Below are 15,299 nucleotides of genomic sequence, written 5' to 3'. Positions count from 1 at the left end.
CTAAAGTACTGCATGACCCTTGACAGGCCTTTCCACCTTTACAGTGTTCGGGTCACACTCCAGCATCTCTCGTATCCACTCATCGTCCAGGGCCCCCTCAATGAACTCATCCAGACTGATAATGGCTGTGGAGAACGAAAGAAATCAAGAAGGCTTTAATGACTTCTACCCCCCACCCTCCTCCCCCTCCCCCCTATGAGGGGTAGAAGTAGCCTAACAAAAATTAATTGATAAAAATGGAGGTGGTGAAAATGCATAAAAATGCATCAGTTCGACTGACATTTATTGTCTACGCTTTACAGCAAGCTTTACATCAATTTCTGTTTCTTGCACTTATCGTTTACAAAATGACAAAAATCACGCCCACTTACGAATTGATCGATTTTTCAGGATCTCGTAATTATGAATGTAGCTGCCCCATTTGCGGCGGCCTCCCGATCTGTGGCACCTTATCTACTAAACTATAAAATTCTGGAAATAGGGTGGCTCAGTAACAATACTGAAATTATAAATACTAATTATCTTTTAAAAAATTAAACCCTAAAGAGTCAAACGAAGTTAAAAGTTGTCAGTAAATGCTGAGAGCGATACATGGACGAACCAAAAATGTTTTGGTGGTTTTCAACCCTGAAGTGAACTATGGGTTCTTGCCAATAAACAGTTAGGCCAGTAGTAAATGTCTTGCTTAGACTGCACTGAATCTATGCAGAACAAGGCAGTACAGTACTTTAATAACATTATTAGAAGTAGGCTATAGGCTAACACTCTGTCTCTCAATGAAAATACTGTGGGGTTTTTTTTGTGCCGTGAAATGATTATGCATGAACAGTACAGATCTGGCGTTGCCAGAAGCGAATTTTCAAAATGTAGGGTGGCAGGGGATGACTCACTAATATTGATAACATTCATAACTAACATCCACGACACTCGAACGTTGTATCGGCCAATCAGACAGCGCTTCTTTTATGAATATGAATAAGTCTTCCCAGCCACACTACACATTCCGAAAATTCGCCTGCTGGAAAATGTAACATAGTGTGCGCATGCTTCGGATATTGCGCATGCGCCGCAGATGGGGAGGGTGCCGCAAATCGGGTAGCTACATTTCATAATTACAAGATGCTCATGTCATAATTACGAGATCTTTTCTCGTTATTATGACATCTTTTCGTGTAATTACGAGATAAGGTGTCTATTTTTTTCATCTTTTGCAATGCGTAAATGCGCTTCTCTATCCTCAGCTCCATGTGTAACGGAGTTGGAAAACGAAGTAAATATTTATCAATTTGCTATATGAATTTCATAAAGTTAAGCGTAAAGGAATGGTGTTTAAGAGCCCCCTAGTGGTGTGTGATTTACCGCAGATAGTTTCATTTTGGTCCCTCTGAGTGGCCGTACCCCAGTGGAAGAATTCCTCATGCTGCGGGTCTGCGGTAATCACACACCATTGTTTTTTGGAAGAAATTTAAGTTTTCTTTTATTTGCCTTCCAGAATAAAAAAAAACAGGTAGAACCCGTCTTGTGTTTGCTTCCATTTCTTGGAGGAGAAGAGATCCGTTACACTGGTGCCGTGACCCTTTGGATCATCTCGATCAGCTCGACGCCGATCACCGTGGTTGCTGCGGGGATGTCGGGTTCACCGTTGTGGTCAGACCCATTTTGTCATTGTGTGTGAGGACTGTGCACAATTGAGAACAGTGATTAATTTCCTGATTTAGTATTTTTGTCTTAGAATTTCATTTTGTATTCGGTCTGACAATCTTTGTATCTATTTTATTTTATTTATTTCGTTTTGTTTTTTTTTTTTGTTTTTTTTTTTTTGTGTGTATGTGTGTGCAATGGCCAAGCTACCTGAGCGTATCACTGATTTAGATATGAGAGGTCTAGGATCTCCAATCTTACCAGGGGGGAGGGGTGGATGGTTTAGCAGTCACAGTGAGAGCAGTGTTGCTAGGGAGGGTGACAGAGGGAGGTTTGGGCATTCCCAGTCAGTTGCTGACGTCGGTAGGGGTACGGGGTTAGGTCAAGTCTCGGGTGGTACTCCTGTTGGGCGGTTTGTGAGTGAAAGCCCATTCACATCAACACCCAGTGATGATACAGCTACCCTCCACCACCTCTCTAGTATGGTGAGCCAGTTAGGCATACAAATTGGCGAGTCTATAGTAGCTAAACTAATGTCAGCTGGTGTGGTTAATGCGAATAGTGAAACCCAGAACAACACATGCAGTTACACTCCGACAGAGCTGTCTAGACAAGAGGTGCCACAGGTAACAGTGCACTTGAAGTCTGAGCACGATACATTTCGGGGCGATGGTTCTGACAAGTGTACCATCCAGGAATGGATTGACAAGACCAGAGCTTGCATCAATAAGCATAAATGCCCCATTTTGGATCAAGCTGAGGAAATAATGAGCAGGCTAGCAGGAAAGGCAAAAGACATTGTTAGAATTAGTCTTCGTAGTGATAACACGCTTGATGTCAAACAGAACCCTGAGCTGATTTACAGTGTTTTGCTCCAGTACTTTAGTGAGACATCGTCCTGTCTCCCGCTTGCAGACTTCTATTCTACTCTTCCCAAACCCAGAGAGGGTCCAGTTGATTACTGGATTCGGTTAAATAAGGCAGCTGATCTTGCTGATGAGGGCCTTTGTAGACAGGGGAGACGGATGGAGAACATAAGCGGGGAGGTGGCCCGAATGTATGTCAAACATTGCCCTGATCCCGATCTAGCCAGCATATTTAAGTGCAAACCTATTCATGAATGGAGCGCGAAGGACATACAAGGAAGGATCGATGACTACCAAAGAGAACATAGAGGCGGTGGAGGTGTCAGTACCCATCTGAGGAGCCATACCACTGCATTGCTTAGTACTGAAACTGACACAGTCTTGGGTGGTCAGAATATGTCAGAACAGTCTGTTGTTCCATGCTCATTGTTTTCTCCTCCAGTCACCAGCCAAGTGTGTCACCAGTCCGATCTCCCACCTGCTCCTGTTCCAGTTCAGAGTCAGCCATGCCATCCTCCCTGCCTGTCTCCTTCACCAGCTATAGCGCAGCGCACACAGCAGTCCGAAGGTCAGGTACTGACGCGCGTGATGGAGATGCTAGAACAGCTCATGGAGAGGGTTCCGAAGCGTGATGTTGCTGACCTGAGGAGCCGCTCGAGGTTTCAGCGTGGCCATGGCGGGAACACCTGTCGTGTTTGTGGTGACAGTACACATGCCACCACCACACATTGCATGTCAGAAAGACTGTGTTTTCTTTGTTTTTCTCCTGGTCACACAAAGCGCAACTGTCCAAAAAAGTCTCCTATCCAGCCGACGCTTGAGGAAAACTAGCTGACCCGTATTTGGTGGGAGGCTGTACGGGTCATGTCTCAAACTCCCAAATTATTGATGAATCAGATTCTGAGAAAACATACATTTCGATTAAGAGTTGCTCTGATGATTCAGAAGCTATCGTGTATCAGAATATGCATGTTGTGGGAGGGAGTGATAGCCTCTTCTACACACCTGTAAGAATCGGTGGTGTGGTGACATTGGGTGCCATGTTGGACAGTGGATCAATGGCTTGCACTATTAGTGAGGCTGCTGAGATGAAATTAAAAGACGCAGGTGTTGTCGATGAACAAAGCAAGTTTGACACTGATGTGGTTCTTGTGGGTTGTGGGGGGCGGCGTGTCAAGCCAAAGTCAGCATCTAATTTATTAATGGAAGTGTATGGCTTTAAAATGTTGGTACCTACCTTGGTTGTTCCTGGCCAACATGACGAGCTAATACTCGGCACTAATGTCATCAAGCACATCCTCCGTCAATCTAAGCAATGTGATAACTTCTGGAGAGCTGTATCATCTCCCGCTTCCAGTGATCCTGAGTGTGAACGGTTTTTATCCATGCTTGCCGGTCTGATCCGTTGGAGGGGGGAAGATGTGCCTGGAAAAATTGGAACTGTTAAATGTAATTCAGCTGTGTGTCTCGAGCCTGGACGTGAGTATCTGGTGTGGGGGAAGCTTCACAAGTGCGCTGATGTGTCTCCAGGCAGTGCTGTTTTGACTGAGCCAACGTCATCCCGTTCCGCTCCTAGGGGTGTTATGGTGGCCAGACTTGTCACATCTCTATGGGGTGACAGGTGGGTCCCCTTGAAACTGATAAACACATCAGGCAGCCCAGTGTTGTTGAGACGCAATGCCAAACTGGCAGACCTGTTCCCTTGTATTGCACTTGAGGATCTTGATGATCTTAACTCAACTCTGCCCACAATACTTAGCTATCCCATTGGTGTATCTGAGAGCGCCGATGATGGTTCTTCTGTGGATGAGAGGCTGAAGGCGATTGGTCTCAATGAGCTAGACATAAACTCATGTGAGGTAGCTGAGCAGTATAAGCAGGAGTTAACTGACTTAATTGTGCGATATGAGGACATCTTCTCACATGGTCACCTCGACTGTGGTAATGCTAAGGAGTTTGTACACCGCATCCATCTTTCAGATCCTAGACCATTCAGGCTCCCATTCAGAAGAGTAGCCCCTAGTCAGTACCAGAAACTACGTCAAGTGTTATCTGAGATGGAGGAAAAAGAGATCATCAGAAAATCTTCCAGTGAGTATGCATCTCCTTTAGTACTTGTGTGGAAAAAAAATGGAGACTTGCGTGTATGCACCGATTTTCGTTGGCTGAACAGGAGGACTTTGAAGGATGCACATCCTCTTCCCCACCAGGCTGATTGTTTGGCAGCACTCGGAGGCAACACGCTTTTCAGCACAATGGACCTCACGTCCGGGTTCTACAACATGCCATTACATGAGGATGACCGGAAGTATACAGCCTTCACTACACCTATGGGCTTGTTCGAATACAACCGACTACCTCAGGGCCTCTGTAACAGTCCGGGTAGTTTTATGCGTATGATGATTAGTATATTCGGTGACCAAAACTTCCTTAGTTTATTATGTTATTTGGATGACCTCATCGTTTTTGGTCCTGATGAGAGGACTGCTCTAGATCGGTTGGGGATGGTATTTGACAGGCTACGCACTCATAATCTCAAGCTGGCTCCCAAGAAGTGTTGCTTCCTAAGACGGTCTGTGCAGTTCCTTGGTCATGTTGTTGATGACACCGGCGTATCCACGGACCCAAGTAAAACGGAAAGCATCTCAAAGATGAGTAGCTCTGATTTAATGGAATCTGACGGAGTGACGCCATCACAGAAACGGATTAGGTCTTTCCTTGGGATGGTCAACTATTATCAGCACTTTGTCCCTAACTACTCAGCCATTGCGAGGCCACTCTTTGACCTTCTGAAAGGTCAGAAGAGAAGAGAACGGAATGGTATGAAGTCGTTAACAATGCCTCAGACCAGGAAGTTGAAACCTGGTGACTGGACCCCTGAGCGACAGCAGGCTTTTGAGAGACTGAAGGCATCTCTGGTTGACACTGTTGTCCTGGCCCACCCCGATTTCACCCGCCCTTTCATTCTGTCAACGGACGCTTCTCTAGATGGTATTGGTGCTGTCCTCTCACAGGTCCAGGAAGGGGAAACAAGGGCCAGGCCTATTGCTTTTGCCAGTAAGTCTCTCTCTCAGTCACAACGAAACTATCCAGCACATCGTCTGGAATTTTTAGCGTTGAAATGGTCGGTATGTGATAAATTCAGCCATTGGCTCAAGGGCCACATGTTCTCAGTATGGACGGACAATAATCCTCTAGCTCACATACTGACAAAACCTAAGCTTGACTGTTGTGAGCAGCGCTGGGTGGCTAAGCTGGCGAGCTACGACTTTGATATTAAATATGTGCCAGGCCCACAGAATGTTGTCGCTGATGCCCTGAGTCGTGTGCCTTTTGTCAAATCCAGTGTCGGCTCTAGGTTGCTCCGGGAACCATACAAGGCTCTCCTATCTGAAGTAAAAGAGGTGTCTAGTACTTCTGTTCAGAATATTTTTCGAAGGTCTTGTGACTCTGATAGGAGGCCAGAGGACATCAGTCATACTCAGTTAGTGTGTGATCCACCCCACGCCAGTCAGCTGTCTTTGAGCAATAGCGATGTCCTTGCTGTCTTGGATTCGCATATGGTATGGGAAGCTGGTGCTAGGACTCGTGCAGTGTCAGTCCTAAATCATCTCCCTCAAATGGTGCCCCCAGGTCAGGATTCTTTGCCAGCTTATTCAGAACAAGAGCTACGTGAGCGGCAGCTTAGTGACCAAGTGCTGTCGAGAGTCATATATTATGTAGAGAGACGTCGGAGACCATCTAGGAGGGAGAGGGTGAAAGAGCCGGTGGCGGTTGTTCGGTACCTGAAGCACTGGGAGAAATTTGTTGTGAGAAATGGGATTCTGTACAGAGTATCTCGTGATCAAGTGTCCAGGACAAAACGCTTCCAGTTTGTGGTTCCTGTGTCACTTCTACCTGAGGTGCTGAAGGGGGTGCATGATTTTGCTGGACACCAGGGCCAGTTCAGGAGTCTGGGCCTTGCAAGGCAACGCTTTTTCTGGATGAACCTAGACAGAGATGTGCGGGAGTATGTACGCCACTGCCAACGTTGCATTGTGAGTAAAGCTGCTGAACCCGAGGATAGAGCTCCCCTGGAAAGCATTGTGTCTAGCAGGCCGCTGGAGCTGGTTTGCATTGATTTTTGGTCGGCAGAAGACTCAAGTAACAAATCAGTTGATGTTTTAGTAGTGACTGATCATTTTACCCGGCTGGCTCAAGCGTTTATGTGTAGAGATCAGTCTGCAAAGCAAGTCGCAAGAGTTCTCTGGGACAAATATTTTTGCGTTTTTGGCTTCCCAGAACGGATCCATAGCGATCAGGGAGCAAGTTTTGAGAGCCGGTTGGTCAGTGAACTCCTCCGAGTTTCTGGGGTGAAGAAATCACACACCACTCCCTATCACCCCATGGGGAATGGAAGTGCAGAACGTTTTAACAGAACTCTTGGCAGTATGATCCGTGCCCTGTCCCCAAACGTGAAGAGAGACTGGCCTAGGCGTCTACAGACACTGACGTTTCTGTATAATTGCACTATCCATGAGACAACAGGGTATGCACCCTTCTATTTGATGTTTGGGAGGGTGCCTCGTCTCCCTGTGGATGTGCTTTTCCGTTCGGTATTGAGTGACCCAGCTGTGACCAGCTATGACAAGTATGTGGCATCTCTCACTAAGGACCTGGAAGAGGCACTGGTGATTGCACAAGATCATGCAGCTAAGGAGCAGGGCAGACAAAGAGCACTCTACAACAGGAAAGTGAAGGGACTTACCATTGATGTGGGCGATCGGGTCCTCCTGGCGAACAAGACGGAGAGGGGTAAGAGGAAGGTTGCTGACAGGTGGGAGTCGACACTGTACACTGTCGTTGACCGGAATGCTGATACTCACACGTACAAGATCCGTAATTCGGCCACGGGCCAGGAGAAGGTGGTCCATCGGAATTTATTGATGTTGGTGAACTTCCTCCCAGTGGATGAGGGGAATGCACTGTCTACACCTACCTCAAGGTCCTGCAGTGATGTGCCATCAGCTGCTTCGTTAACTACAGCGACAGCGGTGCCCCCTCTCAGTGCAGTTGAGGTGTTTAATATTGAGGGATTTGGAAATGACCATGTCTTGAGGAACGGCGTTGATGTTGCGGTAACAGCAGCATTAGAAGGAGAACATTCACCGACACCTGAGGGTTCTGATGCTGGTTCTGTGAATGGATGTGCTCCCCTACCTGTCCCAGAGCTGGATTCCGATGAGAGGACCTTGGGTTGGGTCACACAGTTGCCTACTGCTGGTTCCCAGTCTGAGAATGCTGAGCCAGTTGCGAGCGAAGTTTCAGTGACCCCTTTGCCTCAGATTAGTCCAACGGTGTCATCTTGTAGTGAACCCCCAGCTCAGTCTAGTAGCTCGAGACCCGAGGTTCGGACTGATAGTGCTAGAGGTGCTGCAAAACCAACCAAGAAGAGAACCTCTTCTGCTGTCCCTGCACAGTCTGATGAACTTCATACTCCGTGCACTGACACACATGCAGCTGACACTACCAGTAATCTGCCAAATCCCAACACACTTATGCAAGTCAGATCCCGTTTTGGTCGTATTGTTAGACCTGTTAACAGACTGCTATACACCATATCTGGACAGGGTATTTTTTCGGATATGAAACACAATGTTCAGGCCGTTCGTAGGTCAATGTTTTCAGCTTTCGGAGATTAGAAAGCAAATTCCTCTTAGTTCAGTATTAGAACATTACACTGTGGTTACATAATGTTTGGGCTGGTTATGGGTCAATGTTTTGTGTTTTCAGGAACCTGGAGGCAAGTCCTTTTGTTGATTAGTTCATTCCAAAACAAATACACTATGGGGGATTCTGTTTCTCTCTCTAAGTCAGTTGACTATGTACTATGTACTATGACTTTGTGTAGTGTTTACGGGTCTTGTGGGGTGTATAATGGCATCCTGCTGCCAGTAGTTGGTGTGGGAGGTTAGCGCTACTCTTTCACCACTTCATCCTTATGGGATAACTTTGGGTTTGGCTGTCCTGTTATTTATTGGTGACCCTGTTTTGTGATAATAAGTGTGTTTGTGAGCTTTCAGTCAGCACCATGCCCATGATGCTTAAGTTCAATGAAATTCAGTGGGGGTGAATGTAACGGAGTTGGAAAACGAAGTAAATATTTATCAATTTGCTATATGAATTTCATAAAGTTAAGCGTAAAGGAATGGTGTTTAAGAGCCCCCTAGTGGTGTGTGATTTACCGCAGATAGTTTCATTTTGGTCCCTCTGAGTGGCCGTACCCCAGTGGAAGAATTCCTCATGCTGCGGGTCTGCGGTAATCACACACCATTGTTTTTTGGAAGAAATTTAAGTTTTCTTTTATTTGCCTTCCAGAATAAAAAAAAACAGGTAGAACCCGTCTTGTGTTTGCTTCCATTTCTTGGAGGAGAAGAGATCCGTTACACATGCAAGTTTTTTTTTTTCGTTTTAAAGTAACTTCATTTATAGCATGTAGAACATAAGTACAATACAAGTACAATGGCAACTTCAATGTCGTACTATTCAAATAAGGTTTCCTGTCCAAAACAGAGACACACCTCCTACGAAGGGTGTTTCCAAATACCGTCAATTTATTATAGAAAAAAAGGTTATAGGTGAAAAGAAAAGGGAACAAAGCAACCAGGATTGAAATGTTGAAGTAACATACAACACAATGGCATAAGAAGAGTATACAAGTATATGAAGTTGAGGTATAAGAATAATAATTTAGTAAGAATGAAAATAGGAGATTGAGGAAAGGGTCAGAAAAGGTTGTATTTAGATATAAGTGTATAGAGTTTGTTGGCATGGGCATTTTTGATCTTTTTTATACATTTTTTTTTAGTAGAGAAAGTTCATTATTAGCTCCCTGCAAGTTGAGAGCAAAAACTCAATCAGTTCGTTAGTGGGCGTGGCTTTTGATTGACATTTTGGGCGGAAGTAATAAAAATTGCTTGTTTTACTTTATTTTTACTTTATTATTCTTATATATATACAACCCTAGTGTTCTGATATCTTGTATCACCAGTTCAAATTCCTGTGTACATTGTACATTTGGCGACATTGTTTCTCATTCTGATTCTGATTGCTGTAAATGATAAGTAGAAGTAAAAAAAAAATGCTTGCTGCATTTTAGTCGAGTTGATTATCAGAGCAACACTGTATCAAATAAAATGTCAGTCAAGCTTATGAAATCAACTGACAATTTATCACTCTATTTTTCAATTCACATGCATTTTCAACATCTCCATTTTTATCAGTTAATTTTTGATTCTTCCACCCTTGAGGCTACTTTCCTTAAATGATAAATGGCAATTCTGTGTCATGCATGATGACTGATGAATGAAAATAATGAAACATGGCTGTTTTAATCAAATCGGCTTTAAATGAATCAAATCACTTAATAACATGTCACTCTATTTTTCATTTCACACCCATTTTTACCGTTCTATTTTTCTATTCACATGCATTTTCATCACCTCCATTTTATCAATTAATTTTTGTTACTTCCAACCCTCATACTCCCCTACCTTCTCGAATTTGGATTAAATGTGTCAGAACCGGGGTCTGGGAGCTGTAATTTAACCGTGTGTTTAAAATAGATAGTGTTTCGTTGGACGACATTTTCAGACAAACTGTTTAATTTCAACGTTTTTATGTACATACTGCATGGAGAAACTTTATTATGAGTAAAGATGTGTTCAACGGAGTAACGATAAGTTTTTGGAAAGCATGACTGACAGGAGAGATCTTCCAGACAAAATAGTATATTGTAACAAAACTCATTAAACTTTTACGAAATTTTTGAAATTTTGGCTTTACCGTTGTTGTCTTTGTCCAGTCGCACAAATATCCTATTGGTGCATTCTTCTGCGGTCAGGGGATTGGGTTTGGTCAAGCAAGCGGCAACGCTCATTTTATATACAGCCTGCCAAAATGACATGCCCGAAGAAGTGAGTCATCGTCTCCCTCTAGTGGTGAAAATAGAGTAATACTATCCTTTTTTTTTTTGGAGGAAATTTATACTCACGCTCTTCCAAGTCATTAGCGGAGAGACTGTTCCAGAATTCTTCATCGAAGTACCCATAACAATTCCAGTGTTTTATAATCCCCTGCTTTTGTAACAAGGTGTGTTCTTAAGAAACTCACCTGCATGATCTCGAGCATTTCCCGTCGTGTTATGGCTCCATCCTTGTCCTTGTCATAGAGCTTGAACGACCAGCGCAGTTTCTCCACTGACGAGCCTTCAATCAGCATGCTGATGGCTGTAACGTATTCTCTGAAGTCAACAACTCCATCCTGCAAGATACCGTCCAAATGTTTTAATTCAAAATCACAGTCATAACGAATCAAACAAGTAACCCTTGTGAATTCATGCCCACCCCATTGTTGTCAAGGGTGCGAAATATCTGCTCTGCGTATTCTGATGACTCAGTGCCCACCGTCCCGTCACAGAAGTGGCGTCTGAATTCATGTAGGGTGATCAGACCGCTTGGACACTCGTTCATAAATTTCCTGTCAGACGAACAAACAGTTTGTAAAATCTCCTTTGACGTAGGTAATCTTGTATGATGGTTGTGGACTGTTTACCCACGAAATCTATAGACCAAGATAAAAAGTAGGCTACTTAAAAAGGGGACAAAATGGACCATAAAATTCGCACACAATCACATAGTCACTCAATCTAAACAGAGCGTTCTTAGTGAAAGCGATGAATTGATTTACACTAACAATTGGTCAGCCCCATCAGGTACTGTTGGAGAAGTAGTGTTATTTTGTCGCCAACTGAAACTACTTTAAATCCTCATACAGTCCTAACAGTGCTGTCAGACCTCTACGAAAAGTTAAAAATGACAGGCGCTTCACCTTGATTGTGACACGGTAGAAAATCCGTTCGTATTCCTCTTCAGCCTGTTACATATGTTTGTGTACTAAAAGAAACGTAGGAGGAAATACCGTTACCTGAACCATTCATACAGCTCTGTGACATACGTGCCGCTTCCTCTATGGGGTAGACTTGCAATCTGCCCCATTCTCAACAATAACCCACAGCAACAGTGACCCACAATCAATGAACGCTGACATATATATATGCATACCCCAGATCCCAGCTTACCCTCTTCAAACTTAATCACACTTACTAACACCCTCCTGCATTTGTGAAATTAGGCAAAAGTAATCTCCCAGCAGGTGGGATACAGGGAGACGAATGACGTAAAACTAATTATCTGAAAGCGGCCGTGCCCTCCGGCGTGTGCTCGGGAACGTGAATTCGCTGTTTTATGGTAATGCGTACCACTGGCCAAAGTCCACGAATGAAGGCGCGCGATGAAACGTCTTCAAAATACATCCAATTGAAAATCTGCAGGTAGGACTTCATATGTGTTTAGGAAACTTAAATTTAGATTCAGCAAAGACGAGAATCTGTTCTTAAGGCCGCTTGTCCAGTCTGCCTTTCAGGCCAATTTTAATTCATGCGAATCAAAAAAAGTTAGCCCTCGCATTCAAAATTGTGATCAGCATTAGGTCTGCGTTGAGAGGAAAAAGGAATATATATATATACAGCCAATGACAGAAGTATTTGTGCCAGTTATAAATGCACCCAAAAAAACAAAGTCAATTATCATCTGTCGACGATGTAGGCTATGGCAGGTAGTTGCCTGGGTAAACACATAGGCCCTGTTTACCTGGATTGGACATGCGTGAGAGAAAGAGCACACAACAGGGTACAGGAAACTAATGTTTATTTAAGAGTCTGTATACATGATGGCCTGGCAAGCCACGGCTTCTGTCGCAAAACCAGACCTGTAGACAGCAGCAGTAATGGCCTCACACACAGTTAAGTGCTTTAGAACAAATTGGGTAGGTGAGGGAAGAGGAGGGAGGGGGGGAAAAAGACGTCGGGGGGAGGGGGGGGGGTTAATCTGGCACGGACAATGTCTTTTTTTTCTTTTTCTTTTATTCCGGCAGTTTCTCTCTGGAGCTCAGACAGAAAAAAACATATACTCAGGACTGCAGTCTGCATAACTGTACCCGATTGATATTCCCTCATGTCAAAAATGACCAGATGCGAGGATCGAGGAGAACAGCGTGTGCAAGATTATCCCAGTGGGTGAACAGTCATTATATACCATCACAACAGACATCATTTCTCATTATAGTCCATGTACTATGTCAAAAACAAAACAGAAAGAGAAAAAAATAGGTATCCAAGTCCATCTTGTAAGGCAAACAACACCTTTATCCAATACCTTTAGAAATCTAAGGATGAATAGAAAAACAAACAACACAAAACAAAACAAAAAAAAAAACTGAAGCAAGCAAAATTAAAGGATGCACAAAAGGTGGCATGCAGGGTATTACTTAAGGAAACACGGGGTTGGGGGGGGGGTACTCAAAATTATTCAAGTTAGATACCAGGACTACAGCTGTAAAGGGATGGGCTAACTGAAGTACAGTACTTGATATCTGCTTAGTGTCTTTGTAGACTGATGTGGGACAGCACATACTCACATATAAGACAGGTACATTACAGAAGGGACATGATGAACAGTTACAGTACATAGATGTGAAGAAAACAAAGAGATTTAATCATGAAAACAAAATAGTTTTTCTTTTGCTGTTGTTTTTTTTTTTTTTTTTTTTTGCCTCTCAGTAGGACCAGCCCATAATTATGGCACGTTTTCATCGCTCATCATCACTTGTTCGTTTGGGTCGACTACACAGCTGTTCCTGTGCTTAAGGCCACGGCCGCCAATCACAAACCTCCACTGCCTACTGCACCAGGCTTCTGATTGGCTAAGACAGGAAACCATTCAACGTGACTGGACACAGGCCTTTTGCATCATCACAAAAGCACTTCAGATTGATCCCATGGGATAAAAATACACACACACACACACACATATATATATATATATATATATATATATATATATTTTGAGCAGGCTTGAGGAAAAAGGCCTTTCCTTGACATTCACCGTTCTTCACCTTCCTGAGAGCCAGGCATGCTGTGACGTAAGTGACAGATCCTTAACGGTCTGGCTCAAGTTGTGTCTCATGAAAACCACCATGCAGGGTTTCCTGTGGCGTCTCTTTTGGACCGTGTAGAAAATCATTTTCTACAGACAAGCTGAGTAGGGTTTTCTTTCTTTCTTTTTTTTGCCTGCAAATAACTTCTTACAGAAGCAGGTTAGGAGGTTGGGCTGTATAGAAAAATGACCTGTCGCTTTTTTCTTTTTTGTCTTCGACTGAAAACTTCTTGAGCTTTGCCTTAGACTGAAGAAACAAAATAAAAGTAGGTTGCTCTAGGGACACAAGGATACATTGCATTTGAGAACATCTGTTACCTTCTCAAACAGCATGGCTTTGGTATGTCCTACAACAAATCCCTTTCCATAAGGCCATTTCATTTACTTATATTAGACCTGTGTAAGCTGAAGCCAGCTCTGATGGCTGGTATCCCTGGGAATGAGAGAACTAATTCAAACATCTATTTTATTAAGTTTCAACGTTTGCTATTGAAAGTAACTCACTGTTGCTATATATCTTCTTCTTTTTTTTTTTTTTTACAGAAAACTAAGCAAAGTTTTGTACTCAGTCCAAACATATTTTTTGTTCGATTCAGAATTCAAGCAAAACATTTTAAGTCATGGATAAAACAACTGACTAAACATTTCTATTGCTAAACAAGACCCTAAGTTGTTTTTTTTAAAAAAACAAACAAACAAGCAAACAAACAAAAATGCTTTTCTCTAGAGAGACGACTGACATATTTCAGTGGGGTTACATAAGGTAATCCACACACTTGAGGAGGAGGAGGAGGAGGGGGAAAAAAGGCTGGATAACGGGTTGATTAGTAAAGTATGGACAACAGAAACAGCACAACATAAAGTGACCCTCCACAGGAAGCCTGGTTTAACAGCTCTTTTCTGACAGCTGGTCTCTCCTGTAGCTCCTAGAGCATGCAGAGTCTCATTCTGGTCCACGGTCAACCAGAATGAAGCTTTTCAACACATTTTGGTTGTTGTTGTTGTTTTTTTTTTTTTGAAGGGGGAGGGGGCAGCTTTCTTTCGAACTTAACTCTCTCTGTGCGTCAAGGCTGAGTTAAGATAAACCAAAAACGTTAGGATATTTAATGATCAGCGATCCCTCTTTTGCAAAAACACAGTCAGGAGGGGAGATCAACCAATCAGCTTTCTCAACGTTGACTCTTTTGTCTTTCTTTGCCACCATCATCAAACCATTGCAATATATGCATACATTTCTGAGGATGCACATAACATATTCATCCAGAGTGGGTGGAATAAGAGGGTTCCAGTGGCTCCCTGAGACGTATGGAATTATTTTGTGAATCAATGATTATAGATTCTTTGATACATAAAGATAATTTTTGTTGCTGTTGTTGTTGTTGTTATTGTATCAAAAATTCTCTGTAATTCTTCCCTTGCTGATCCACGGTTGGACAGTGATGATTCGGAGAGGCCTCTCAAGTATAGGAGCCTCTGAATTCACTGTTAGCTCTCTGAAAGCCCTTTGAATAGAGCACAATGTGACATTTGAGTGGAGTGTACAAGGGAAGAACGGGCCTTGTTTTTCATCACACGCACATACACACACACACACACACACGTGCGCACACACACACTCACACACACAAACAGGGAAGGAGGAAAAAAATGTCAGGCTGAATGGTGATCCTCAGTCTCTCAAGTTCAAGTAGTCCTGTAAGACATTTTGACTGTCTGCCCACCATCCACTTTCCCGCCATTCTGCTGTGGTTCGTAACAA

At 43.4% G+C, this 15,299-nt stretch overlaps 1 protein-coding gene across 1 annotated transcript; it reads right to left on the bottom strand.

Moving 5' to 3' along the window:
- On the bottom strand, nt 1-11,542 carry LOC115826974 (guanylyl cyclase inhibitory protein). The gene is made up of 5 exons (XM_030790929.1): nt 11,472-11,542; nt 10,892-11,024; nt 10,659-10,808; nt 10,332-10,437; nt 1-125 (listed from the first exon to the last, which is right to left on the bottom strand). The coding sequence occupies exons 1-5, from the start codon at nt 11,540-11,542 to the stop codon at nt 1-3; spliced, it is 585 nt and encodes a 194-aa protein (XP_030646789.1).
- Between the last annotated feature and the right edge of the window lie 3,757 nt (nt 11,543-15,299).

Source organism: Chanos chanos, chromosome 13, assembly GCF_902362185.1.
Source record: "Chanos chanos chromosome 13, fChaCha1.1, whole genome shotgun sequence".
NCBI classification, from domain to species: domain Eukaryota; kingdom Metazoa; phylum Chordata; class Actinopteri; order Gonorynchiformes; family Chanidae; genus Chanos; species Chanos chanos.
This window is presented reverse-complemented; position numbering and strand designations above follow the sequence as displayed.

Coding starts and splice junctions, on each gene's coding strand:
- LOC115826974 (XM_030790929.1), bottom strand. CDS start 11,542: ATGGGGCAGATTGCAAGTCTACCCCATAGAGGAAGCGGCACGTATGTC. Junction 11,025..11,471: donor GAGCTGTATGAATGGTTCAG/GTAACGGTATTT, acceptor TTCGTCTGACAG/GAAATTTATGAACGAGTGTC. Junction 10,809..10,891: donor GCACCCTTGACAACAATGGG/GTGGGCATGAAT, acceptor GGTATCTTGCAG/GATGGAGTTGTTGACTTCAG.